Raw genomic sequence first — 27823 nt, forward strand, 5'->3', positions numbered from 1 at the left:
GCTTTACAAAACAAATTATTTTATTCCATGACATAAAAAAACAAAATTGGCTGTACCATGTTTGAGCACATTACAGTCTTAATGTAAATTGCAACAAGCACACTTCTGAGGTCTGTATCTAGAGTAAGGTTGTTTGTCTCGATGCACAATTACGGCATTAAATTCAAAAGGCTACATTCATCTTTTATAGCTTTTATATAGATAATATAACTTGCACCAGCTCAGTGCTGGCTCTAGTCACGACAAGAGGCATGCTCTATATATGCTTCACATGATAGCACTGTACGGCCTCTGTGGGCACGAGATACAATATTGAGACTTCATCCCACCTGCTGGCAGAAAGATTTAGCGCAAGTACAGACCAGATCAACTGAACTGTGATAACTGTGATAACCAAGAGTTAAATGCTTACTGTAACATCTTACTTGTCAAGCACATTTGTAGACAGCTCACACACTTACTGAAAGTGTATGAATCGTATCTACGTGGTCCAGCAATACAATCTTCAAATAATGCAGAGCCATCAAAATAAAATCTATAATATACAAATTAAAGTTCAGGGTCATTACATGGCAGTGTAACGCTGAAATCAAACCTCTAAGTACTCTGCAGTCCATTTCCCAGCGGGTACGTTTCGTAACTTAGCCGTTAGAGTCGTTCCGTATATCTTTCAGAGAATAATTTTGCTGTTAAGTTACACATTAGAGCTTGGTAACAAGTGCAGCCTTTTTCTGTTTCATTCGAGCTGGCACTCATCTAGACAATTATAACTGTATCATAAATAAATTAAATACAACATATACAAAAATTGTTCATTAATTATATGTTCAGGAAGAGATGTGAAGTACCCTTTCTGATTGTTAACATTTGAACATTACCCAACAATAATATGACATAACATACTGCAGGCATAACTGATCAGAGGCTGGCAAGTGTAAATAGAGCATTGAATACATATTAACATCAAATTACTGCCCCCCAAGAGAAAATTACAGTAAATACTTCAGCTGTGCATTCTCAAGCCGGTTAAAATCAATTCTAATTTTAAAATACTATGTTGAGAGAAACAGGACTTAAGCCACCACATTTATATTTTACAGTACATTCAATTATGCTAATAACTTTTTTTCAAAATAAAGGCTTATGAGGACACTTTAATGGAGCTGCAGCTATTGAAAATTATTGATTTAAGACTGTCTTTCATGTTCTTCCTTCAAGAGAACCACAAGACCTAAAGGGATATAAAAATGGTTAAAAGTAAAGAACAAAATGACCTTGAAGATACTTAAAGGAATATTCTTGTAGTAAAAAACCTGCACTGAGTTATTTCCATTTTTTGTCCAGATGATGACTGAAGTGACTGGTGAAAGAAAAGTCAAGCAAAACTAACATGACTAGTTAGGGACTTGTATTGGCAATACAAGTTTAAAATGGCACCATTCAATCCAATGCAAAAACCAATGAGAAAATGCACACAGCCTCAAAAACACAAGCCTTCATGAATTCAAATAAGAGCTCTCGCAAACTGTGCACTCATGTGATCTTCTAATAAATGAATAAATACTTCTGTCTTTGTATGTCCCTTATGTGGCACCAAAACAAACATTTGATATATCACACTCTTCTCCGAAGTTTCAGAGGAAGTGTGGTGCAGAATAAACCATGCAAGCAAAAGCAAGCTCCACCAAGTGCTTTACTTTGTGTAAATCTGCGTAGGTTTTAGGGGCAAGGTGTCTCATTTGCGGTGTCTATGAGCGTAGAGTGTGTACCAGAGTGCATGCATCTGTATGGCTGAATGTGTATGAAAATGCTTGTTGTATTGTTTGTTGTTGAGGTCTCCAGAGCCTGGTGTGTGTGTGTGTGTGTGTGTGTGTGTGTGTGTGTGTGTGTGTGTGTGTGTGTGTGTGTGTGTGTGTGTGTGTGTGTGTGTGTTAGAGGATAAATATCTTAATAACTTTCTGAATGATCTTCCCACATCCTGGGCAAGGAGCATGGAACTTGTGTAGCCTCCTTGCACATGGGAAACAGGTTAGAAGGTGAGCCGTGCGTCCGTGTATTATATTTCCATTGCGTGGTCGCACTCGACAGAGCTTGCAAGGCTCCAACAGTGCCTCAGGCCTGACTTCTTCAATCTCCATCCCCAGATTTTCCTGACTCTCCCCTCCTGAGAGCTGCTCATCCTTGTGGAAGCTGGAGGGCCAAGGCCCCTTTCCTTTCCCTGTAATCAGAGTGGGCAGTGGTCGGTCAGCTGTGGAGTGGGAGGGCAGGATGATAGGGTCGGAGACTGTCCTGCTGCAGTCCGGGACATCAATCCCTGCGTCACTGTCATCTTCTTCATCATGGGTGGTGAGAGTGCTGCATGCTGGGATATCAGGAACAGAAAGGGAATGGGCGAGTCGCGGGACATCTTTGTACCAGTTCTTACGTAGAGCCCAGCAGCGAACACAGTACTTCTGGAGAGGTGTGTTATACTTCCTGCACTCTGTGCACTGCCACGCATCCTGAAGGATAAGGTAGATATCTTCATTATTTAACTTTTCATCTACATCCAATTAAATATGTATAGATAACAGATCATACACACCTGTGTTGAGATCTCTGTATCAGTGTCGCTCAGACACTGGGAGTCTTCATCTGGCTCCTCCTGCATCTGAATAAATATACAACACATTTTACCAAACATCTAATAACATTGTCCTCTCTCTTAATGGTAAATAGATTTAATTCTCTTACAACTTTTTTTAAATCAGTACATAATTAACAGCTGAATTTGTGTGTATGAGCCTGATCATTGAAGACCAGGTCCAAAACTAACTACTTCCTACCTCTAGATCTGCTTTCTCCTCCTTCACTCCATCATCGTCCTCAGGAAAAGTCTCCCCTTCTCCCTCGCTCCCTTCCTCCAGTGCAGCCTCTTTCATCTCCACGCTCACCTGTTCACTCCCACCCTCGGTCAGGAACCATAGGTCGTCTGTGGTGTCCGACACGATGGCTGTGTCGTCCTCCTGTGCAGGAGACAGCTGACCCATCAGTCAGACCACCACTGTTACACTCCGATTACTGCCATTTGCCAAAAACTAATTATGTTTTTTAGGTGTTTCTAAGCTTGAAACCTCCCAACTTAACCCTGAAACTGAAGTCGAATGTTATCCGATGCACTTTCTAACAACACATGAGGTTTCTTACTTGGTTTGTCTGGATGTCAGTGGACCCATTGCTCCTGCGGCTGTAGTTACTACGAAGATTACCCAGAAACCACCAGGGCAGGCCAGAGAGATCCCAATCGTCCAAAGTAACATCCAGTTTAGGCCGTTTGCAGGCAGATCGTGGCAGTCCTTCAAGAGAGTCTGGTGAGGGTTTGAACTGTTATTTTCAGCATTTGGAGAAGGTCTTGTCATGAGCATTTTGCTGAATATATAACAGACTGTTTGCATACCATCGTCTGGCTCCCGAGGTCGTCGCTGGGAGGGGGTCTGCAAGAGAGGCCCATCACTGCAAGCCTGCAGCCCTGCTTTGACCACACCTCCACATATCTGGGGAAGAAATGTGAAGGCCAAAAATTAGAACACCGAGCAATAACTGGATACTTGGAGAACTCACAGCTCCCTTTCAAGATGGCCTCTGGTGGTGGTGGTGCGGGAAATAAGGGTCTGGGCAATTAGGGTACGGAGGAGGGGGGAGGGTGTTCAAAATAAATTTAGGACAGACAAAAAGGTGATGCCAGTGTACTCATTAAGAAAGTGATGAAACTTCAAACTAGTGAGTCAAAGTATAAACAAAGATCAAATTCTAGTCCAGTCAAAACTGTATTAATGTGTAGTTTGTGCAAACTGAATCATAGGATTTAAGTAATGACTTAATCTAAGATACAATCCATAGATATATACTGTACAAGATAAATGTTCAGTATGGTACAGTATATATCTATGGAAAATAGTTTTTTCACACGAAAAAGGAAACAGAAGCAGAAATAGTTAAGAGTGCATCTCATCTCTACCATTAAAAACAGAAGATAGATAAAATATAGACTTTAAAAAAGCATATTGTGTACCAATTATATAAACGAACGCAGAGAAAAAGAATAAATAGAAATGAAATAGATATCTAAATAAAGACCAGTACTGTTTGTTCAGTATAGTTCGTACAGTTTGTTTTCTGAATTAGATATTCTGTAAAAACTAATTTTAATATCTGCACATATCAGACGAATTATCAGTCAGGCTCTAGATCAGATCTTACATTTAATAACATAAAAGTGGATTTAACACATACAGTAACTAAGAATACAGTAACTAATTTGATTCATAAAGTCAGCGAGAACCAACCAAAATCTGACTGTAGATGAAGAATGATTAGACAAAGTCTAATCAATGAATCACATACATAATTACACATAGGTGCTTCAAGGTGGATTGTGGAAGGAGTCGGAAAGGGAGGTGTAGGAACATGGGGGTGGGATAAGAGGTTTAGGGTTATTGTTAGGCCTATGGCTGGATCGGGAGCTGTGATCCTCCAGTTTCGGAGCAGAGAAGAGAACTCTGAGACAGACAGAGAGAGTGACTCTGCCTCCCCATCCACTGGGTGGTGCTGGTGGACCGCAAAAGAGTGCTGAAGATACCACCAGGCCAAACCAAGGATGGGGTTGTACAGAGACGGTGCCACTCTGTACAAATGCACACCAACGAAGACAGCAGCCCTTAGCTCCCGTCCTCGTTACACACAAGCAGACAGGAGCTCACTTTATAGCCTTAGTGACCTGGTGCTACACCAAGGCCTACTACTGGCTTTAATCGAACACTGTGATCAGTGCATGTCACATTTTTAATTATTAGCAGCTTTGCAAATAGCCTACGAGCCCTGTCTCTTTGTATTCACAAGTGTTGTGTATAACGAGGCTAGAAAGACTGGGAGTCTCTGTTTCTCCTTAGCACCATGCTTTGGTTTTACCTGACCATGATCCTCCACTCCGCCCTCTACACATTCACGGCTCACAGAAAGATTCTCTGCAGCGTCTGCATTTCAGATGAGACACAGTAACAGAAAAAGGACACCCCCACCCTTTAATTATAACATTCACTCTCTTACTAAAGCCTAAGGCCTTCTTGTTGTTGTTGGATAAGCTGGAAAATGGTGTTGTTCTGGTCCCCGCATCTCCAAGAGATGCACAACTATCACAAGCACTCACAATGTATACAAAAAGACATAACATAATTCTAAATATTCACCACATCCTCAGGAATCTTCACTTCAAAACATATTACTTTAAAGATGCTAATGAAAAATTGAATTCATCAAAGACAAAGAAGAAAACAACAGTTGAATTTCAAATCAACACAAATGTACACCAACTATATTCATACAATGCTTGTTCTTTGATGATGCCCCCTGACAAAAACTTAGTTAGTTCACATAAAATGAATATGTCACTTACCAGAAGAACCAAGTACGACTACGTATTTCTTGAGCATTTCATACACCGGGCTGTAAAATGACAATAAGAGAGTTGAGAATGGATGTCCTTATTTTAAATGCATAAGTTTAGATTTATAGTCGAGCATTACTCAATGTTGCAAAGAAGCGCTGTTTTTGGTGTGGGTGAATACCTTGGGTTTTTGACGGAGAAGCTCTCTACCTCCAGCAGCTCTCCCAATGGGTCATCCTGGCAGTGGACTATGTGCTGCCTCTGTTTGTCATACAGTTGTTTCCCCATAATGTACTGACCCAAGTAGTGCATCACCTACCATAACAAAAATACTGTGTCAGACATCAGACATCACCTACAGAGTACATTTTTATCTGTAGGAACCCAGTATGAAGGACTACTGAACGCTGGAACCAAAACTTCTCAAATGACACTTTGTTCTGAGCTAGTAAAACAGGCTGCACTACACAACATAACAAAGATACTTGACATTTCAGCTAACCTCTTTGAGTGTGAAGACTTCTTCCTGGGCTCCGGCAACACGCAGGATTTGCAGGAGAGGGGCTTTTGGTTGAACCTGCAGGGGAGGAGAGGGGCACATTAAGTATGAACTACATATGTAATTTTGGATGATTATTAAGGCAAAGCAGCTGTCATAGTTTTTGTTTAATTGTACCTGATTTCCCTCTCCAGGTAGAGTCCTGCATGATGAGCTTGATGCCGCTGGCTGGGCTGATAGGGAGCTCATAGTAAATAAACAAAGTCTGAAAAAAAAAGAATTAAAACATGTAAGATAAACCAGTCTTCAAATTCCTGATAATCATCATCAGTCAGATAAAGCTGGTGTCTTGACTTAGACCAGGGGTCTTTTAAGGGGGGGGTCAGGCCAAGGACCCCTTAGCTGAAAGAGAGATGAAGCAGGGAACGTGTAATGCAAATATTGTATTAAATTAAGTTGCATATTAAATTGGGCCTAACAACTAGGGCAGTCTAAAGCCTATACAGCTTTTTATGGTTCATACAATACTAAGATATTACAATAATCATAATTTACATATGTTTATATGTCATATGATTATGTTAACATGTAACATACATTGAATCCTTCAGCTCAATTGTATCTGTGCATGGCTACCTTAGCGGCTATAGCCAGTAATCTCAAGGTTGTGTAACTGTATTTGTTTCTTTTTTCACAAATGTATCTTAGCTAATACGTTGCATTCATGTCAATTTAGACATAATTGTGAAACAGAAACGTTGAAAGGTTATTAAATGATCAAACAATTTAGCAAACCCCCTTCAGTAACTGAAGACCCCCTGTTAAAGATCTCTGACTTGATTTTACAATATCATCACCACGTCATTAACTTAACATTGCTTAATTATTTATGCTAATGACGTTGCATTTCATGACAACGCCTACGAGGCCAAAAAAAAAAACAGTTTACAATGTCAAATGGTCTAATTTTAAGCTAAACAATGAGCTATCTTATCTTACCAGACGACTGCCTGGGCAGACACCACGGCATCATTACTCAGTTAACGTTACGTCTTTAAACAACAAGGCCAAACATCCCCCGATAAACCGAGCTAGCGTAACGTAACGCTGGATTAAACGAATACAATGTTTAAAAACAAAGCACACTTGCAACCATCAACTAGCTACCGGTGTGTGACCTGAAACATCTGGGTAAACTGGTAGGAGACAGCCTGCTCTCGCTACTAGTAGCGTGTTAAGGTGGCTGTCGTAACCACAGGGCTAACGCTAGCTAACTTAGCTGGCTAATGACAATGATCTCACCGTGATGTCATTACTTCACAGCCGCTACATTGTTCCACGCGAAGTTGCCTTAACAACTAGCCGAAATCTTTATGTATATATATGTATATATATAAATATATAGTTAAAGCATCTTTTCTACTCTAGCACAAAGTTAGCATAACTGAACTACAGATTCAAAACGATGAGTGTGGCCACACGACTTCCGTCTGCACAGCTAGACAGGCCGAGAGGAGGCGCCCCCTGCTGGTGGATTCAGGGGAGCTCACTAGCTTTGTAGTTCTTTCTTTTAACCTTATTTATCAAATAAGGTTAAAAGAAAGGTCAAATAGTAAGAACAATTGAAAAAGGAAGAAAAAACAAAGAGACAGACTTTTTAAGACATGACAAAGGCACACATAGGGCAAGTTATAATGGAAGACAAATTCACTGAATGTAATTTATATATATGTGTGTGTGTGTTTATTGCTTTTAAAAATGTAAGAAAAACACAGGACAAACAGATAAAACAAACTAAAACAAAACCCTGCCCCCACCCTAAAACAAGCAAATGAAACATGAACAGAATCATCTCATAATATAATAAAGGCCACAGCCATTACAATAAATTAAACATATCTAAAGAAAACTGTACAGAGGGAAAAAGTAAAATAAGAAGTACACAAGGCTTGGTTTTTCACATTGACACTTTAATCTTTTCTTTGAAATAATTGCAGAGCAGGGTCCCACATTTTTTTTAACCATTTCTTCTCTGTCTTCATTACATAGTCGCAGTCTCTCCAGGTGAAGCATTTTCGCCATTTCTCTTAGCCACAAATCGTATGTGGGTGCAGTGCCCGCCTTCCATGTCCAGAGGATTAACTTTTTTGTAATCACAGTTCCAAATTGAATATCCTTTATCTGATATTTATTTGCAAAAGACAAAGGGGTAGTTGCCTGAGAATGGCTACGAGCGGATCAGGCTCCCAACAATTCCAATAAGTCAAAGAGAAGAAATTCAAAATACTTTTCAAGTCTGTGTACAGTTTACTGCATAACCCAAAAGAATGTACTAAATTACCACTCGCTGACTTGCATCTGCTGCAAAGGGGTGAAACATCAAGAAAGAAACTGTGCGGTTGTTCTCTAGAATAACAGAGTCTATGTAGTGTCTTAAACTGCATAAGACAATGCCTGGCAGTCAACAGTCATGTATACTTTTCAGACATTCATCCCACTGAATGTAATTTGAATAGAATTCAATCGCTGATAAACATTTTTTGTTGGATTCAACATAAGACAGAGAGTCATTGACTCATTGATATTGATATTATTGATATTGATGTGATATATAGTATGATTGTGTGATACTGACATCAGTATGGAGTAGATTTTGATTGTGATATTGATATTAATATATAGTATAATTATATGATATTGAGTGTTGGTATTGATACAGTAGGATTTATCACAATATGTAATGTGAATTATAACATGGCTTATACTGTACAGTATAATACTGAGGGGCCATTTATATAATTTGCATGGCGAAAATAACTGTACTGTGATATGAAGAGATGAATTATGTTAAAATTATTATTGTGAGAGAAGGAGCCAAAAATAATAATTTTCTCATCAAACTGTAGTTTAAATCTTTCCAAAAGGTGACACAAAATTAAATGAATGAGACTTTTTTACAGAAGGAACAGCTGTCATCAATGTCGAACATTTGGATATGTATGCATTAGTAGATTAGTTATGTAATAGCTTGAGGTATAATTCTCTAATTTTGTTGGAAATTAAGAATTTAAATGTGACAAAAGCTCTACTCCAGTTTCTATCATTGAAGAGGGAGTTTACACAAGTCTTTCCAAGAGTGGTTATTTTTTCTTTTGCTATAAAAGCACCGTCTAATATGTTTTTTTAACTAATAAACTGGATTCCATCGCAGTAAAGTGTCTGTTGAGGGTTAATAGCCTCATGTAGATCACTGCAGCCTTTCATTTTCATTGGGTTTGATGGGAAACCGTAGCTCTGTAGCTCTTCTACTTTATGAAATTTCGGAACTTCAGAGATATTTTGGGCTACTTTTACATACATTTAAGATGTTATTTATTTTGCTGAATAACAATTTATGTACAGTTTTCATAAAATATGATGTTAGAATTTAAACATTACAGCACACAATAAACCCATTTCAAGGGGTTTTAAGTAACTGATGAGTTTTATTGGTTAAAACATGAGTCATCTTTTTTTGGTGTGTCACTTTAAAAAAAAAAACAATTCTACTTTTTTACTGTTAACATGGGCTATTATATTTTGCATCTGTTACTGATGCTTTTGTTATTTGCACTATCCTCTTTTGCTGCTTTAACACTGAAAAAATCACCAACTATAGGACTAATAAAGGATTATCTTATCTTAAATATATCTTGGTGGTCATCATACGGTCCAATACTTTTCACCCATGCAATTACAATAATAAAACACTGTTTAAGACACAACTGGCTCCTTTTTTCATTTTAGTAGGCTGTACTTTGCTATTGACAGACTTTCAATGTGTTTATTGACTTGACTTTGACAAAACCCAAACAGAACTGAACGGATGTAAGACCAATTGTGTTATTTCATTGAATAACTGCAAACATGGTCATAAAACATTTGTGCTACAGAATAGTTTAATTCAGAGATACTCATCTCTGATATTCTAGCAAACTGAAGAATGATGAAAGATGGAATGAAGATTACAACTCATTGCCTGAATATTAAACAAAATAGATGTACAAGGAGGCACAAATGCAACTTTTTCACAGATCTGTAGATGCAGTGCAAAAAAGAAATCGAGTCCAGTAAATAGCAGGGTTTGTTCTTACTGACAGTTGTGTAAATAAAGAAGCATCAAGCATATGTAGCTTTCATATCTGACAAAGTCCACCCAACAGTCCTTGAGAATATGCCTCTATATTAGGCCAGCTTATTACAATAGCTTATTGGCTGGGATATTATTGACTCTGCCGGAGAACACAAGCACTGGCCATCAGCCCTGCACATGTCAAAAGTTACAGTTCTTACATTGCAGATAATAGAAATGTTAGCCAGTCAATATCTCATCTTAACATTTCAGAACAGTGAAGTGTCTATTGGGAAAAGCTGTAACTCAATTACTTTAATAAAGTATATGCTCACTATGGCCACCAGGCACATTAATCTGATAAATTAGTTTTGTTATTGTGGATATTTTGCTCTGTCAGATTAATAATAAGTTCAAATGCACACATTATTAGAAGACTGGCTGATCAGTGTAAAGCTGGAAATGTTTGTACTGTTAATATTAAGATGCACAAACGTGTGTTTTTCTGCTGTCAGTAGCAGAAACGAGCCAGAATGTTCTATAAAAACACTTGATTAACTTGAATGTGGCTGCATTTGCATTGGGATTGTTAGACAAATGCATATTGGTATTGGCTAATATGGGAATGGGGAAAATATCAGCCAAAAATAATAATAATAACACACATCAGAAACATATTGGTGCACCCTGTTAGGCAGGTTCAAGTAAAGGGTTTGGGTTACTGTAGCATTACTTTCATACCTCATATAATGCTGGGCGAAGGTTAGATTTCACCTCTACAATTAGAAAACAAAACAGTAAAAGTGCTTTGGCAATTATTCAAGTCTTTCATTTTCACCACACATACAGGGGAGTAGAAGATATTGCTTATCTGAAGCTGCACTGTATAAAAATGAGTTTGCTTTATATCTTCACAACAAAAGGCAGGCTCTTTTAACATTTATTTCAAAAGTTTCAATAGGCACTGGAAATACAAGACTAACGTTAATTCTTCAGTGATTTTGTTTATTGTTCTTCTTGTTAGTCGACATAATTTATCTGGTAGCTGATAATAGTTACAATATCTTCTAAAATAGGAACTAGTAGTCACTAATTTGGCTAAAAAGTATTTGTATGTGTACTTGTTTATATTTTAGTCTGACTTGTCTATCAATTTAAACTATTTCATACTAATTAAAATGATCAAAACAAAAATGTTGACATATATGGATCATAATATTTGACTATTCAAATATTTGATTATATATATTCCCTACATTTAAAAGGGAAAGTGGCATGAAATACAAAAGGACAGCTACTATAGTGTCATGAAAGGTTCATATCTAAAGTGCATCACTTGATTGATTTGATTAATTTCTACCACTAAAAAATATATACTGTGTATGGTAAAAACAAAAATAGTTAGAAATAGTGACCAGGTATGTTAAAGGTCCCATATATGCTCATTTTTAGGTTCATATTTGTATTTTGGGTTTCTACTACAACATGTTTACATACTTTAATGTTCAAAAACACACTAAATTTCTTGCACTGTTTGTCTGAAATGCTGCCTCTTTAAGGCCTCCCTCCTGAAAATGTCTGCTCTGATTGGTCAGCTTTTACAGGTTTTCCACATCCGCGCTATCTGAGTGTCTGCACCGTCACTGCATGAATGACGGTAACCTCACTGTTGCAGCACTTCAACCTATATATAATTCAATTGTGACATCACAACCGACAGAAGTCGTGACGGCTCATTTAAAGGCACAGCTCCTGAATTCAGGCTGTGTATTTTCTGAGTGAGTAGTCTAGCCTAATTTTAGTGACTGGCGAAGCTGACAAAATGAATATTAAAAAGGCCGCCATGCAAAACTTGACTATATCATGTGAGTTTTAAATGTACCGAGTACAAAAACTACTTAACTGACAGCAGACATCATCTCTAAGCTAAAAAACGTATCATAATATACCTGTGTTGTTTCCTAACTCTTATCGTAGAACATTGTCTGTAAGCCTCTGTATCTAGCCTCTATATTGTGCTCCTGCAGTGTGTCATGATATGAAAGGCCATCTTTTCTCAGGTCAGCATGAAAGGAAACCTACAACAGAGCACGTATTCAGACTCAGTGGCCTTCACAGAACTCTTTGTGACAGAAACAACAAAAGCTCTCCAGGGACCCCCGAGGCTTCTGTTCTGCGCCGGCTTTGTCCCCCCTCCCAAAACACCAGTTCGCCATTTGGGAGACTCAACTGGTACAAGGAAGCAATGTGAGTTGCTGCTGAGTGCTCCAGCCACCAGGGGATAGCAAGAGGTGAGAAGCGAATGTTAATCGGTGTGTGGGAGCAACAGGAATGCCCAGGCATCATGAAAGACTGCGCTAAATTTTGTCTTGAAGAGCCTTTTGAGTGGGGAGAAATGTCCACCTTATTCTAAGAGGTCCTGTGGACACAAACAACACAAATTGATTAATAGACAATCACAAAGTTTAACTAAAAATAGAGCCTTTTAAATAGCATCATACCTGATCTGAGTCTTCGTTGTACTGGGCTTTTCCTGTCTCCATGTAGTTAGCATCAATGTCATCGACTCCTTCTATTTTATCGGCCTCAACATGTTCCCTCATAACTGAATATCGGTGTACGAGGAACCTGATGAGAACAGGAGTGCATATTAGAAACAGAGTAGAAATGCAGTATTCCCACTGTTTATTTGTGTGTGGAAAGATGAAACATAAGTTAACCGACCGTCCTCCGCAGACATATTTCTTAACCAGCCAAACGCCTGCAACAGCACTCGTCAGAAGCATCGCTATGACAACCATCACGATGACTGCGGTGTTCGGTGAGATGTCTTCAGTCTGTTAAGAGTTACATGAAACAGAAATAACTGAAAACAACCTTTGAAAGTATATTGCATCAGTCACATGACAAAAGTTGACAAAAGGACGGGGCGGCCGGTGGCTGAATGGTAAGTGCAGTCGCCCCATGTAAAGAGGCTGAAGGTCCTCGAGAAAACGGCAGCGGGTTCCACTCCGACTTACGGCCCTTTGCTGCATGTCTCCCCCCCTCTCTCTCACCCCATTTCCTGTCAGTCCTATATAATAAAGGCTTGGAACATGCTTTTACCATCTCAGAAACATTGCAAAAATAGGATCGATTTTAAACTTCAGAGACGCAGAAACTGTAAATTACTTTCCTCCTGCCTAAACCAGAAAATTCTAAGGCTCTAGAGTTAGTAGAGGCTCTACTAACCAAAACTAAGAAGGTCGATCCTATTACACCTATTTAAGCCTCACTGCACCGGCTTCCGGTCAGTTTTAGGATCGATTTTAAGATTTTATGAATTAATTTTAAGGCTCTTCATGACATGGCTCCAGAATATATGTGAGACCTTTTAACCCCCTACAAGCCTGAGCGTAATCTTAGATCCTCAGGAAGAGGCCTCCTGTCTGTTCCCAAGTCCAGGATGAAAACTAAGGGTGATAGTGCCTTTGCTATCAGGGCCCCGAGGCTCTGGAACAACCTGCCTGAGGACAAAAGGCTTTCAGACTCAGTGTCAGCTTTGAAATCTCAGTTAAAGACCTATTTTTATTGCATGGCTTGCCCTGACTTTTCCTAAGTTGTCTTATACTGATTTTTAAATTATTTGTTTTGTTTTATTTGTATGTTTTATGTGCTTCATGTAAAGTCTGCTCTATTTTGTTTTGTTGTGTTGTAAAGCACTTTGTAACTATGTTTTGAAAAGTAAAAAAAAAGTGTTATTATAAAAGATTCACCAGATTTAATGTTTCTCAGCTACAAATGTGCTCACATTGCATGAATTGGCAAAATATGCAGCAAGAGAGATTATCACACTGTATCACTGTCATCAGGGCCTGTAACAATGCAGGTCCCCATGTGCACCAATGGAAGGTGGACAGCCATTGTTGACTCACTCACGCCTGACCTGACCAGTGTAAATTCTGCTTCACTGGCTATTTTGTTTTATTTGAATAACTGGGTGCTGTATGCACAATAGGATTTGTTTCTGGGTCTCTCTGCCATACAAGCTTGGAAAACCATTTGCAAATGTAAACACTGTTAATTGCAATAAAACTCAGAAGGGACTTTTCCTGAAGTGGAAAATCCCAACTACACGATTCACTTGTTTTATGTACTGTTTTATGATTGGTTGAGGTGGAAAAGTCTACTGATAAAAGGATAATGTGACAAAGTGCGATGAAAACACAAAAGATTTATAAATCATATAGTTCAAGACATACAAAAATCATGTGACCTAAATGTCCACTGAAGAGTGGCAGATGAAAACATCAGATCTCTCTAGAGCAAGGAGACTGTAATCTTCCTCAAATGAATACAGGACACACACATCAATGCCATTTTCCATCTGTTAATTGAACTTTCTGCAGCAATAGTTTAATCGCATCCGACTGGAGAATAAGTGCCCTAATACTCACGTCACCTTAGTGGATGGAAACATTAATTTGTACTTTTTGCTGATTCTTTTTTAGAAATTTAGTTAAAATGTGCACATTTGACTGGCACATGTCACATCGCCACTAGATGACCCACTCGCGCCCTCAGTGTTGACAGAATATGCAGAATATCAGAGGTTCCCCTATTGATTTTCATGGTGTCCCAATATGCAGTAAACCAGGTAGATATTGTTCTACTGTGTAGCTAGCCCACCTAGTCTCATTTTCAGAATGAGCAGAACTGACCAGAGAATTTGGATAAAGGGCATTGCTCGTGCACATCCTCCTCAGGTCTGTCTCCTTCCTGTCTGGTTGGAAACCTCCCTCACACTGGTCTCCTGGAATCTTCCGGTAGCTGAAATGTAAGGAGAGACAGAGAGACATGTGGAGGCAGAAGTGGAAGCACGCTAACCAGTTTTATGACTCAGGCTTAAGTTTTCATCTTTCTTTCTTTATCTTTTACACTTTATTAGTGAATAAACTAAGACAGCATTTGTTCTGGAAGTTAGGTGATGAAACTACGATTTCTTACGCCGCTTGTAACTCAATTATTATAACCTCTTACCTTTTACAATACAGGGATAGGACTTGAAACACACACATATCACACAATCATAATTACTGTATATTTTGCATAAGCTTATAAGAGGATTTTGTCTCCTAATGTATAGCAAAGGAAAGAGAGAGAAAAGATTAAAAACAAACATCCTCACCCGCTGGTCTGCAGCTGTTCGGTGGTCCCATTTAAACAGAACTCCAGAGGATGACCCTTCATCTCCTCTTGCTCAACACACTCGGAGCTGTTCTCTGGCCGGTAATATCCAAAGTCACTGTAAGACAAAACAGAAGCTCACGTGGCATTCTTACAAAAAAATGACGGCGACATTGTAAGTGACTAAATGCAGGGTGAAATACTATATACTTTATCTATTTTGGTATTTCACAAAAACATACCAGTGGTAATCTTCCACCGTACACGGACATGGGGACAGCTTCTTAGTGACGCCATAGTCTCTCCCGTTCCAGCAGACAGAGTCTTTCCTCAGGCGTAAGAAGGTCTCTTTATAGCCCAGCACACAGCCATTATTGGATCCACTGGGGTCTTCAGAGTGAGCCAGCCACAGTACATAGTCCCCTTCAGTACCTGCCCATATACATACACATGCACTAAATAAGTCAAAAAAGGTGAAACACTTCGTGTTGCATCCATATCCTCTCACATACTCACAGTCTCTGGTGAGGAGCTTGCTGAAGTCTATGGTGATCACTAGCCATTTGCTGAAGTCGTTCCTGTAGCCCCACAGGCTGACATTCATGGAGCGAGAGCCGGGCTCACTGTCCATACCGCTGAAGTGAAGTGGGTCGCTGGTGAAGTTGTATGTATGCCAGCACTGCCCCTCATCTGTTGAAAACCTGAGGTGTGTGTGTGTGTGTGTGTGTGTTAGTGTGTATGTGTGTGTGTGTGTGAATGTATGTATGTGTGTGTGTGTGTGTGTGTGTGTGTGTGGGGCATAACATGATCAAAAGTATAAAAACAATACTATAATAATAAGTTGTCTAGTACACTCAGTTACTGTATATTCACTTTATCTGGTTGACAGGTGAGTTGGTGTGCTCCACAGCTACCAGCAACCCTCCAGAGTCCAGTATAGCGTAATGATGGGGGCCCCTGAGAGCCAGCAGCCACGAATATCCCCCGTCATCAGAGACGTACACGTCAGGGGAGAGAGCTGACTCCGCATCTCCGATGCTGCCTGAAGAAATAGAGGACAACGGTATTAGGAGACATTTAACCATGCATCGAAATTAATCAGTGCAAAGATATATTTGTGTTTTGTTCTTTTTTACCATGGGCCAGAATGAGGCCCACAGCACTGGGCTGTGAGAGAGGCAGCATGGGGACGTTCATCTTCATTGTGGTGCTGTAGGAGGCGTGGATGTGAAGTCTGCACTGTAAAGACATGATAATAATTAATTGTTGGTACCAAGTCAACATGCTCACGAGTCACTGCAGACACTCACACTGTCTAATGTTGACGTTAAAATTCCATAGAAGCAAAAAACAGAACATTTTAAATACAATTACAAAAACTAAAATAGCACATAACGTAAATTAAACACTCCAGATATACTGAAAAAGTACATGCACATCTCATTGACAAAGTTTATATTTCAAATGACTGTATAGAAATGTATGTCTCACTCTGTTCGGCCTGTTGGTAGAGGTATCAGTGTCACAGTGGCTGTTCTGCGGTCTGCGCAGCGTCTGCCATTTTGCTCCTTGATCAAAGGTGATTACTGTCTCCACTGCACCATCTGAAGTAAAAAACACTTCAATCACCATCAGGGTCCATGTTGATCTCTTTTGCACGTTTAGCCCACAGACTGCAGACAATAATATACAAACTTTACACACCACTTAAGACTTTTTTCAAACATTTCCGCAGTTTCTAGACTGATCCCCTCCTGCTTCCTAGTTCACCATCACTATGTTGAGAAAATCAACCAAATAAGACAATCTGGAATTTGCTTTAGAGAAATTATCAATAGCAGCACAATTTAGTCTGCCTTATTTTTTGTTTAGGTTAGAGAGATTATGGTCTGTTTAAGAAAGATTCAAAGATTTAAATATAGAAGAAAAAAACTGTATTTACAAGCTACACTATCCGAAATTCATGGAAACACAATATTCATTTAAAACTTTGCAGTTTGCAGCAGCTCAGTCTTAGCTGAATGCTGGAATTAAAGTACCAAGAAGGGAAAGATTTCCAACCATCTCCCTCATTGTCACTAATTTACTGTACATTAATAAAATAACTTGCAAACAGGTGATGAGATGTTCAGGGTGGTCTAAACAAGTTTCAAGTACAGTCAAATTATTTCCCATTTAAATACATTTTTCACTGATGGAAAACCAAGAAATCGATTCATTAATGTGTAGTGTTCTGTGAAAATGAGTAGGCAGTGCTGTCCTTCTTACTGTTTCGCCCCAAATTCAATATATAAGACCATTTTATATCACATCTAAGTGTGTTTAGAATGAAATGCAGTTTTATTGCAACTCTTTGTAATTAAATGTTATAAAATCTATTTTTTGTAACCAGAAGATCCCTCTTAAACATGTAAGTACATATCACGTAGCACGCTGACCCACCCTGTGTGAGTATGCTGGTCATGTAGACGCCCCTGAGTGAGGTAATGGCAGTGAAGTCGGTGTCGCTTCCTGTGGTTGTGTAAAGATGGCGCTCCAGAGATTTGGAGAACACTGCTCCTCTGTCATCGGACACATAGACGGTTCCAACACCAGAGTCTGGTCAACACAGTATACACACACACTGGTTTGTATTATACACTGTGTGACAGCCGCTGCTGCTTACTGATCCTCAGAGAGAAACTTTCTGCAGCTTCAGGATCTTGTTTAGGGATACCTAATTAGACTGTTTGCATAAACGTTATTTTGCAGTATCAAAATTATTGTTCATCGTTTGCATCATCTGTAATTACCAACATAGTCATCATCATCATCATCATCATCATCATCATCATCATCATCATCATCATCATCATCATCATCATCATCATCATCATCATCATCATCACTGTTAGCATCCTCACTGGTTCTGACCTCCAGGGTCGTCCACATGCATGAATATCATGTCCTGATTGGCTGCCAGGATGGAGTAGAACTGCTCGTGGTTGACTGTCGGAAGCTGAGCCATGTTCCACACCTCACCACCATCCACTGACACGTGGATCACACGCTCTGTACCCTAACACACACACACACACACACACACACACAAACACACACACACAAATTAAGACAGAAATATTCACTGTTAAGCCATGTTAAAGGGCCAGCACACACAAATCACATAAAGCTATTTAATGGAGCTTTAGCTTTGCATCTTCAGCCAGCACGAAGAGGCAGAGTTACGTGATTTGAGGCAGATTATTTTCTTCAGAATGTGGTCATACTGTACAAATTACAATCATACCTGACTGAGATTTGATCACAATATGAGCCAAACCACTTCCAGATGTCGTCTGGCTGATCCACTCACATTCTCATCTCAATGCATATTTTGCGTGCCTGCATTAACATGTTTTTCCTTATCCAGATACAGGTCGCATGTCAAGAATGGCTATAGACCACTACCACTGAGTCTTTACATCATAAAATGCACAGGCGGAGGTCTAAATATGTCTTGTTACCATTTATGCCTATAAAGAAACATTATACACACTGCTCTTAGGTGCAATAAAGGTGAAGAAACACTTGCAGTCATCCAAACACACACACACACACACACACACACACACACACACACACACACACACACACACACACACACACACACACACACACACACACACACACACACACACACACACACACACACACACACACACACACACACATACATACCATGCCAGTCATGATGGAGGCAAAAACAAAGCGCCCTCCCAGTACAAAGGAGTAAATTCTTGTTGCAATGGTCTGGAAACTTCGACCATAGTCTGCTGTCTTCCTTAACTCCAACATTCCTTTATCACCTAACAAAAAGAAAGAGTTACTAGATGTGTTGCAGAATTTTATATATATGTATTTCATATATATAGAGAGATATAAATATATGGTCTTACTGCATGACCCATTGTAGTTTGTTGTAAAGTAGATGCTGTTTTTTGGACCCCTGTATGTGACAAAAAGAAAGGAAGAATCTGAAGAAAAGAACAATCTAATTCTGCTCACATTTTTTAAACATCTGATCGTTGTAAATCCACTTTTTGTAGAGATCATAGATTATAGTTGTGGTTTCTTCTAAGTGCTGTTCGACCCCGCCGGGCCGCACTCCAAGCCCTCACTGGCTTTGTTGGCTGCCAATGGGGACGAAGGTTTTCACACAGGAAAGATTCTGCTGGTTCAAGGACTGTGGGCTGAATAAGAATGCCGTTGCTGACTCATGATTCACTCTGACAGCAGCCTCAGCTCCCTCTCTCTGCAGTCAATTTAGTTTGGGGCCTAAATAACAGCTGTGGTCACGCAGAGCTATCACAATGTTCCCACAATACTGCGCTAACAACTGCAGGCTGACACCACAACCTCATGTGAACTCTGGTGCCCGAATAAAACCAGTCAAGAGTAATCCAAACTGTTGTGAGAAAAACAGCTGCAATAACAAAAACACGACCACACACACACACACACACACACACACACACACACACACACACACACACACACACACACACACACACACACACACACACACACACACACACACACACACACACACACACACACACACACACACACACACACACACACACACAAAACTTAACAACTAAATGTATAAAAGTATTAAAAGCTATCAGGGAAGAAGGTGGGGTATTTTTCCTTTTGCAGAAGGAAGCATAGTCTGAATTTTAGTGGGTATTTAATTGTTCCATGCCCCAGATGCATATATTTAATTTCATGCTTTTCTAGCAACATCTATCGTTTACTAATTAACTACTGTGTGTGCTCCATGGATCAGAAGTATACATTTATCCACATGTAGAGTACATCAATCAAGTCTCAGGGTTGGATGAAGTGATGAGTTACGTCAGGGTTTTATTTTCTTGTAGGAAATAGGATCAATATGAGGGTTTTGAATCATAAACCTTCACTATGATATCATCAGGGTTGTCATGTAGAAGGACCAAAACAAACATTTAAAACTGCATTTTTCTTTTAAAAAAACAAAATAAAAAACAAACATTTTCTTACAGTCCCTGATGTTTGACTTGGTTATTCAATATGCCATCCATTATATATTTAGCATCTAGTGCCCACGTATCTTGTGTGTGTTTCTAACTTATTACAACAATGACGGATGATCTTGAGGATGATTCTCACCATCTGACCAAGCAAACACTGTCATGGATCTTCCTCCAGGTGGCCCCAAAGTCCTCAGACAGCCACAGGTCCAACTGGAGGGGGAAAATTCAGTTTATGCCTAATCAAGAATTTCGTAGCTTGAAAGTTTGGCATCCAGCTATTAAAACTCAAAACTAAGATCTGAGGTTTAGTTTGGTCTGAAGAATGAAAATTGCTACCGTGATACTGAGCGTCAGCAGTACTTTGCAGTCTCCAGGGTTGTACAGCATCTGAATGAGGGGCTCAAATGGCAGGTCTGTTGGAACAAAGGTCATGCCAAAGTCCTGTGAGCGAAACAGTTTAAACCCACCGACTTCTGACACGTCACCAGTGAGCATCACCTAAAACCAAACACAGAGAAGATCTGTCATATTCCACAACAGTATAGTGTGTACTACATAGACCAACCGCAATAAAACACAAATACCCATGTATGGCATAAACAGGGGTCTGTATGTTAAAGGTCCTGCATCTTCAGCACTTAAGAATAATACACTTCAGCTCACCTTGCCAGAGTGGTCAGGACTGATGGCAATGCCAAACTCACTCTGGATGAAGGTGTGGTTGATCAGGTGAGTCACATCTTTAAACGTCTTCCCATAGTCTTCACTGACACAGTGACAAAGTTGCAATTAGACCCTCAGACCAGAGCTACATCAAATGATTTACTGCTCTGTTTAGTGTGTCATCAACCACAAAGCGTTTCTCACCTCCTGTACAGGTTAGATTGGCCGAAACGCATCATGAACAACGGCACCTGAAATGTCGTCAACACCAACAGCACCTAGGAGAAGAGAGCAGGTATCACACAACCATCTCTACAACATGTTTGTCTTTTTTTTTCTTATTGGTTTAGTCATATATTTTCACACATGTAAACAAACTCACCCCTGATGCATCTCCCACCCAGGCCAGTGACAGTGAACCCATGGTCCTCACTTTGAAGGTGAACTGGAATGGAAGTAAAAAAGAAAAGTTTTCAGAAAACCCAGATTATGATTATTATTATTTGTGTTTCTGTCACTTGCTTAACGCGAGGGCAGAATGAATTGTTCTTACTGTCCAAAGTAACTCGGCCATTTGGATGCACTCTGCGTGTGTGACCTACATTCCCTACTTAAATGACAAAGCTGAGGCCAGAGAACAAAGCAATTACTGATGTTCCGAGCACAGCCAGAACAGAGACACACACACACACACACACACACACACACACACACGTTACAGTAAATGTAGACTGAAAGTATTCTATTCTGAGAGCAAACAAAATACAAAACACTTACTTTTAACGCATTTATTGAATTAAAATCTAAAAACACAAACCTCAGTGTTACATAATAGTAGAGGTAATAAATAGAACGAGTTTAGACTTGAACTTTCACAGCAAGTGCGCTGACTGCAAACAAAATTTCAGGCTATTCATCCAGAATGACGTTTAAGTCTTTGGTCATTTCAGCAACGTATTTAGCCATTTAAAGGTTTCTCCACTCCTCTCTTTCGCTGGCAGGGCAGAGATGTTTACAAGGTGAGTCCAGCCCCGGAGAGTCTGCAAACAGCTCTATAAAGCCACAGGAGCCGGCCAGGTCTGGCTGCTGGAAACTCCTCGTAATAAATAGGTCCAGTGGAAACTGGCTGGCCCTGGCTGTCCAAGTGTGTGAACACAGCTTTCCAGCTCTTCTCTGCATAAATCATTTCATCGCATCAAACTAATATGTCATCGTCTCTTAATAGGTTGATTGCTTGACAACTTATCGCCCCCTCCTTTGCAGTCTGCCAGTCAATCTGTTGATCAGTTAAAAAATGTAAAGCATGACCTGTCCTGTCCTCCCAACAGACTCATACCATTAAACCATAGTGTGTTGGCTTTAAATCTGTCTGTTTCTCTCTCCCCCATATGTCCTGATCTTCTCCCTTTCCATGCATGGACAGATTACTGAATGGGCTTACCGGGCACTGGTAAGACTCACAAAATGATAAAACCACATAGAGAAGCTAAATGACTGAAAGTACATGGAGAACCATCAAAAACATACACATAAACCAACATATCACCTACAAATGACCCAAAGTGACTACAAGGAGAAAACAACAAAAAATAGACGTTAAAACAAGCACAAAGAGGACTCATAGAAAAGTATAACCACTTAAAATAGATACAAAATGACTGCAATGTAACATCAAACTAAAATGGGTGAAAAAAGGGATGAAAAGACTACCAGTACATGGAGATTTACAAGGACCACAAAGGGACACAAAATAAAAACAGAAAAATAAATTAATAAAATAAGAAAGTCGAATGTCTTTTGACATGGGTGGAAGGCCTCTTACAGGTCTGTGGCCAGGGTCTCATAGTCCATCCATGTTTCTATGTAGTTTATAAAGTAAAGCATTATCACAGCTTTTGAATAAATGTCAGTGTTATGGCTACACACTCATAATACTTTGTCAGTGGTCAATGTCACCGTGGTACAGTGGTCACTGAAGAATTGGGGAAAATATCAAAAAATTATCTGCCGGGGCGGCCAGTGGCTGAGTGGTTAGAGCCGCCCCATGTAAAGAGACTGAAGGTCCTCGAGGCAGCGGCTGCGGGTTTGACTCCGACCTGCGGCTCTTTGCTGCATGTCTCCCCCTCTCTCTCTCACTCCATTTCCTGTCTGTCCTATCTAATAAAGGCTAGAAAAACTACCAAAAAAATTGTAAAAACAAATAAATAAAAAAAATCTCCACCCTGGCGACACAGTGGGGTGGTGGTCAGCACTGTCAGCTGGGATCGGCTCCACATTTTTGAAAGTGAGTATTGTCTGAAATATCATTGTCCGATTATTAAAACTCAAACACTCGCCGGTATCAAACATTCGCTGGGCTATGCCGTATTGTATAAACCCTATGCTACAAGAGAGGAAACAAGAACGCAAACAGGCCAACAGGCAGAAGGGTCACTGCAGGTCAACAGTTTTCAAGTTGTTTTCTTTGCAAATATATCTGCCAGTTGCTTGTACACCTGTGTTAGATCTAAGCAGCAGGGTGTTTTGCACATCTGTTCCTGACTGGACAAATGCTGACTTGACTGGCTACAGTTTACTGAGACCGAAACCCAAACAATCAACAATTGCATTATAAATCAAAGGCTGAGAAAGTGTGTCTGTGGGAAAACTGCTGACTGCAGAAGGGTAAAGCAAGGGCGAGAAAGGGAGTCAATGTAAATCACCCTGTCCTGTTCTGTAATGGAAAAAACAGAAGTGGTGAAGGATACAATAAAGAGAAGAAAAGAAACATATTAGTCAGCAAAAAAAACAAGAGATAAATGTTTGACCTGGTTGGATGTGGCCTCACTAGCCAGACATGACCTCATGCTGTATCACATGTTGAATTTAAGGGATCATCTGCTTTGAAAAGGCCCCTCTAAGTGCCAGCTGCACAATAACTCACGACAATCAAGACGTTTCAGTACATTCAACTTTCAAATTTAAAAGGTGAACTGCTGCTGTACATGAACAGGCAGACACATAGGTTCATGCAGACTCAGAAATACACTGTGGGTGGGTGGGAGCAAAGCAAAGTCCTCTCTCAGAGTTTAGATGCCAACACAATGAGCTCCTTATTCCCTCTGCTCTGGATCCTAACCTTTCTGCTCCAGCCATGTTTACACACATAAAACTTCAGAAGAGGAGGTCAAACACTCTCAGCTCTGATCTAACACATGAAGCTTTGTACACCAGTCCTCTGATGCTTGGCTACGTTTTGCGGAGATGTAAACAGGGCCGTATTTATGGCCATTAGATTATTATTGTCCAAAACCAGGACAAACAATGCAGAAGTGTTTTCGGTTGTCTATAAAATGTCATAAAAAGTAAAAATATGTAATATATCTATTACTGGAATGATTAGCTGCATAACTGATTAGTCAGTCAAGCCAAACTTGTTTTGATTATCTAACTTGTTTTTAGCTATGCTGGCAGAATCTGTTCTATACTAAGGTCTAATTATCAAATATTTGGATGCTAACATGTTAAACTAAGATGGTGAACATAGTAAACATTATAAATGTTGAACATCTGCATAGTAGTGTTGTCTCTTTGAATGTTGTGCATGCTAGTGTTAGCATTAGCTCAAAGCACGACTGTGCAGCCTCAAAGATGCTAGCATTGCTATTAGGATTGCACAAGACTGTGAATTTTTAACGTTGGAGACTTTCCATGGGATTGGAACGGGAATTTACGAGAGTTTATGTGAATGAACGGAAATAAACCTGGAATTTACAAAACTGAAGGTTGGCCCAACAGGGATTTTAAATATAGTTGGAAAAAAAATATTTTAGCATAATCTTTACTAAAAAATAACAGTCCATGCAAGTAAACTTGAGAGTATCCATGCTATTCCTCAATGCACATAGCAAGCTGCTTACTGCAGGGGTATTGAGGCCACGCCCCCTTTGTGCACGGTACATTCCTCCATCACATGCACAGATGATTTCTAGAACCCTGGACTACTGAAGCACACATTTGGGTAAAGTTTCGAGAAATTTACCGTAAATGTTCTGCACCTTTGCAACCCTAATGACTATAGACTCTTAGTGTTGTTTACTGTTTTCTGATTTTGTTTATAAACCAAACAATGAATTGATTAGTCAAGAAAATTATTGACTGTACTTGTGGCATTGAATCCTACGGTCTCTTGTGACGGCACCCATCTGTCACTCAAAGCGGCCACACCCTTAACTGTGTATAGCTTTAATTTAATCAAAGCAGGTGAGTTGCAAAAAATATTCACCTCCCGTACAGTTGTTTTAACGTCTAGTTGATGAAATTACATGTAATTAGCTATGGAGATCAAAGAAGGGTTTTTTGCACCAGACTGTATGTGTTTATTTCTGCTAAAAAGTTCGAAATTTTAACATGGAGGTCTATGAGGATTGACTCCCTTTTTGGCGCCAGCCTCAAGTGGCCATTCAAGGATCTTCCGCATTGGCTTCATTTTTCAGCCCCTGAGGTTGGTTACCACTATACACATAATTGATCGTAACTGAAGATTGGAGATTGAAGTACAAATGCCTCTCTATTTTCACCAGTTTGTTGGTCTCATTGGACCTCTCTCCCTGTAGATCAACAAACTCATACTTTCCAAAACTCTCTCTCTCTCTCACTCTTGCTCACACCATGTGGAACATCAACTCTGCTGCTTTACTTGGTGCTCCCACAGCTGGCTGCGACCCAGTTACGCTTCACCCTGAAAACAAAACATGTTTTTTCTCTACCTTTTTTTGGCCAGAGGGGATAGAGGATGGGACGTAGAGAGGAGAAGAAAAAAGACGGAAAGAAACAACAAGCTAGGTTGTAAACCAGACAGTCTTCTAAATTAACCTTCAAAAAAGAGAAAATAAGGCAAAGCCTGGGCTGGCTGACAAAACACTTCCTGTGTAGTCAATCAGGGCATAAAATAGCATATAAAGAAGCATAGGAGTAGGCAAGACTCGTCTGATGTGGCAATTTTAAAAATATTTGTCTGGGAGCATGCAGAATCATTTTCATGCTCAAAAGCTAGCCCAGGTGTCACACACACACACACACACACACACACACACACACACACACACACACACACACACACACACACACACACAGCAGGAAGACTGTCCTGTGGAGCTCTGAAGCGTTGGACCAAGCTGTTATTCTTGAACATTCCTCTGGACATCTGGGTTGTTCTTGTTATGCTTCCTATTACATCGTGTTCAGAACTAAAATAACAGAAGGTGTCCTTTGGTCTATCATAATATGGGATCAGGGTTACGGTGCAAAAGAGTTCAAAGAAGAAGAAAGAGGAAAAACAAAAGATGCCGTCACACAGTTTACAAACTGGTATTAAATGAAAGGAAGAACACAACTAAATAGTTATGGCTGTTTAGTTTCATCCTCCATTCACTCTTCATCATAATTAGTTAGCAGGACTAATGGATTTGACCCGTACTGATGACCTACATTAATTTAGATCAATTATAAAGGATGTACCAGGGGGAACAGGAAGCTAATCGGCCGAAAAATAAACTAGAAACTAGTTAAAATAAATAGTAGTATAAACTAGTTTGTGACTAGATTGTTTAAACAAGCAAAACATTTGCCAGTTCCGCCTTTTCAAATATGTTGATTTTTTTCTGGTTTGTATGATATTAGAATGGATTAGAGGCCGTAATGATTAATCGACTGATCAACCTGTCCATTGATTAATTATTAACTATTGTGTAATTAATCAATATATGAACTGTCAGATTAAACAATAATGTAAATAATTGTGAGTTGCTGCCCGAAACTGTATCATTATCTGGGGAACTCTTCAATAACAAAACGAGCATAAAGACCAAACAATTAATTGAGTAAATAGCCTAATCGATTATGTATCATTATTTAAAGTTTAGGCATGCACATCAAGATAATTTGATCAAGGCTGCAACTAAATTATTATTTTCATTATCAGTTATTCTGCAGATTAGATATTTAATCAATTCAACATTTGTTCTAAGGTCAGACATTGTGACACTTTTTGAGTTTTGAGTACACAAATATGGTCATTTTACTTAGTCGATTGATCGTTTCACCGTTTATCCATAAACATGGCTTCACTTCTCTCCTCATTCATATCACAGAGCTGTAGAGTCTTAACTACATCCTGTTGCACCGGGAAAAGCTGTAGGTTTGTGTGATGTGAAAATGTTGGGTAAGTAGTTTACAGTGTGGACAGTATGAGCAGCTCCATGTGCTGCTGAGTGACCACAGAGTTAACTTAAACTGCAGCTAACACTCAGCAACACACAGACAATCTTCGTCAGAGGTGTTATTGGTGTGTGTTGGTGGGTTTAAAAAGAAACCTGAAAAAGCCACTTACAGAATGGGTGTTGTTTTGCAGGGCAGACTCTACTCCAGACAGAGCTGTACATGTCTGTTCATTCAGTCCTGCGCTGCGTTTCGAAACCTCCGACTTCTCTAAACTATGTCGCTCCACATCACTGCCAAACTCCCTCCCCAGCCTCCTCAACAAGGACACGTTTTCTCCCTGGTGGAAGTCTGTGCCCAGGGCAGACGAAAGCAAGCCGAGCGCCAAAATGCAAGATACGGAGATCATGTTTACAAGAAGACTGCCCAACTTTGGACTCAGCGAGAAGCGTCTCTGTCCCAGCACTTGGCTCCACATGCTGGCCCCCTCATCACCAAAATGCATCTTCAATAACGGCCCATCCACCGTTGCAGAAGATTGGTCAGGACCAGAAGAACCTGCACTCTCATTGGACGGCAGGAATCTTCCCAAAGTGAGATGTCAAAGGTTTTCTGGTTTTATACCGGCCCCTGGTGGAAAGGCCGCGCAAAGACCACATATTTATATATATTTTTATTTATTTATTTATTTTGGGGCTTTTATTATACAG

General features: G+C 39.7%; 2 protein-coding genes across 3 annotated transcripts; both read right to left on the bottom strand.

Annotated features, from left to right (window-relative positions):
• Positions 1-7396, bottom strand: mdm4 (MDM4 regulator of p53). 2 transcript variants are annotated; one of them, XM_083939311.1, is made up of 11 exons: positions 7224-7396; positions 6099-6186; positions 5925-5999; positions 5604-5737; positions 5432-5481; positions 4948-5012; positions 3437-3533; positions 3187-3347; positions 2826-3005; positions 2585-2650; positions 1-2501 (listed from the first exon to the last, which is right to left on the bottom strand). In XM_083939311.1, the coding sequence occupies exons 1-11, from the start codon at positions 7232-7234 to the stop codon at positions 1932-1934; spliced, it is 1497 nt and encodes a 498-aa protein (XP_083795437.1). In that variant the 5' UTR covers positions 7235-7396; the 3' UTR covers positions 1-1931. The 2 variants fall into 2 exon arrangements, with proteins under 2 accessions (XP_083795437.1, XP_083795436.1); XM_083939310.1 differs by having other exon boundaries at positions 2826-3020.
• A 2003-nt stretch (positions 7397-9399) lies between these two features.
• On the bottom strand, positions 9400-27522 carry LOC310966015 (sortilin-like; the record flags this gene model as incomplete). Its single annotated transcript, XM_083939802.1, has 20 exons — positions 9400-12451; positions 12534-12660; positions 12757-12869; positions 14733-14841; positions 15200-15316; positions 15441-15630; positions 15715-15899; positions 16072-16240; positions 16335-16437; positions 16690-16802; positions 17641-17796; positions 18112-18256; positions 18916-19043; positions 19134-19183; positions 20389-20462; positions 20589-20750; positions 20916-21018; positions 21120-21193; positions 21298-21360; positions 27286-27522. 20 exons carry the CDS (start codon positions 27520-27522, stop codon positions 12437-12439), a joined length of 2433 nt encoding a protein of 810 aa, XP_083795928.1. The 3' UTR covers positions 9400-12436.
• Positions 27523-27823: the final 301 nt, after the last annotated feature.

The sequence above is a fragment of the Echiichthys vipera genome (genome assembly GCF_963691815.1).
Source record: "Echiichthys vipera genome assembly, chromosome: X".
Lineage (NCBI taxonomy): Eukaryota > Metazoa > Chordata > Actinopteri > Perciformes > Trachinidae > Echiichthys > Echiichthys vipera.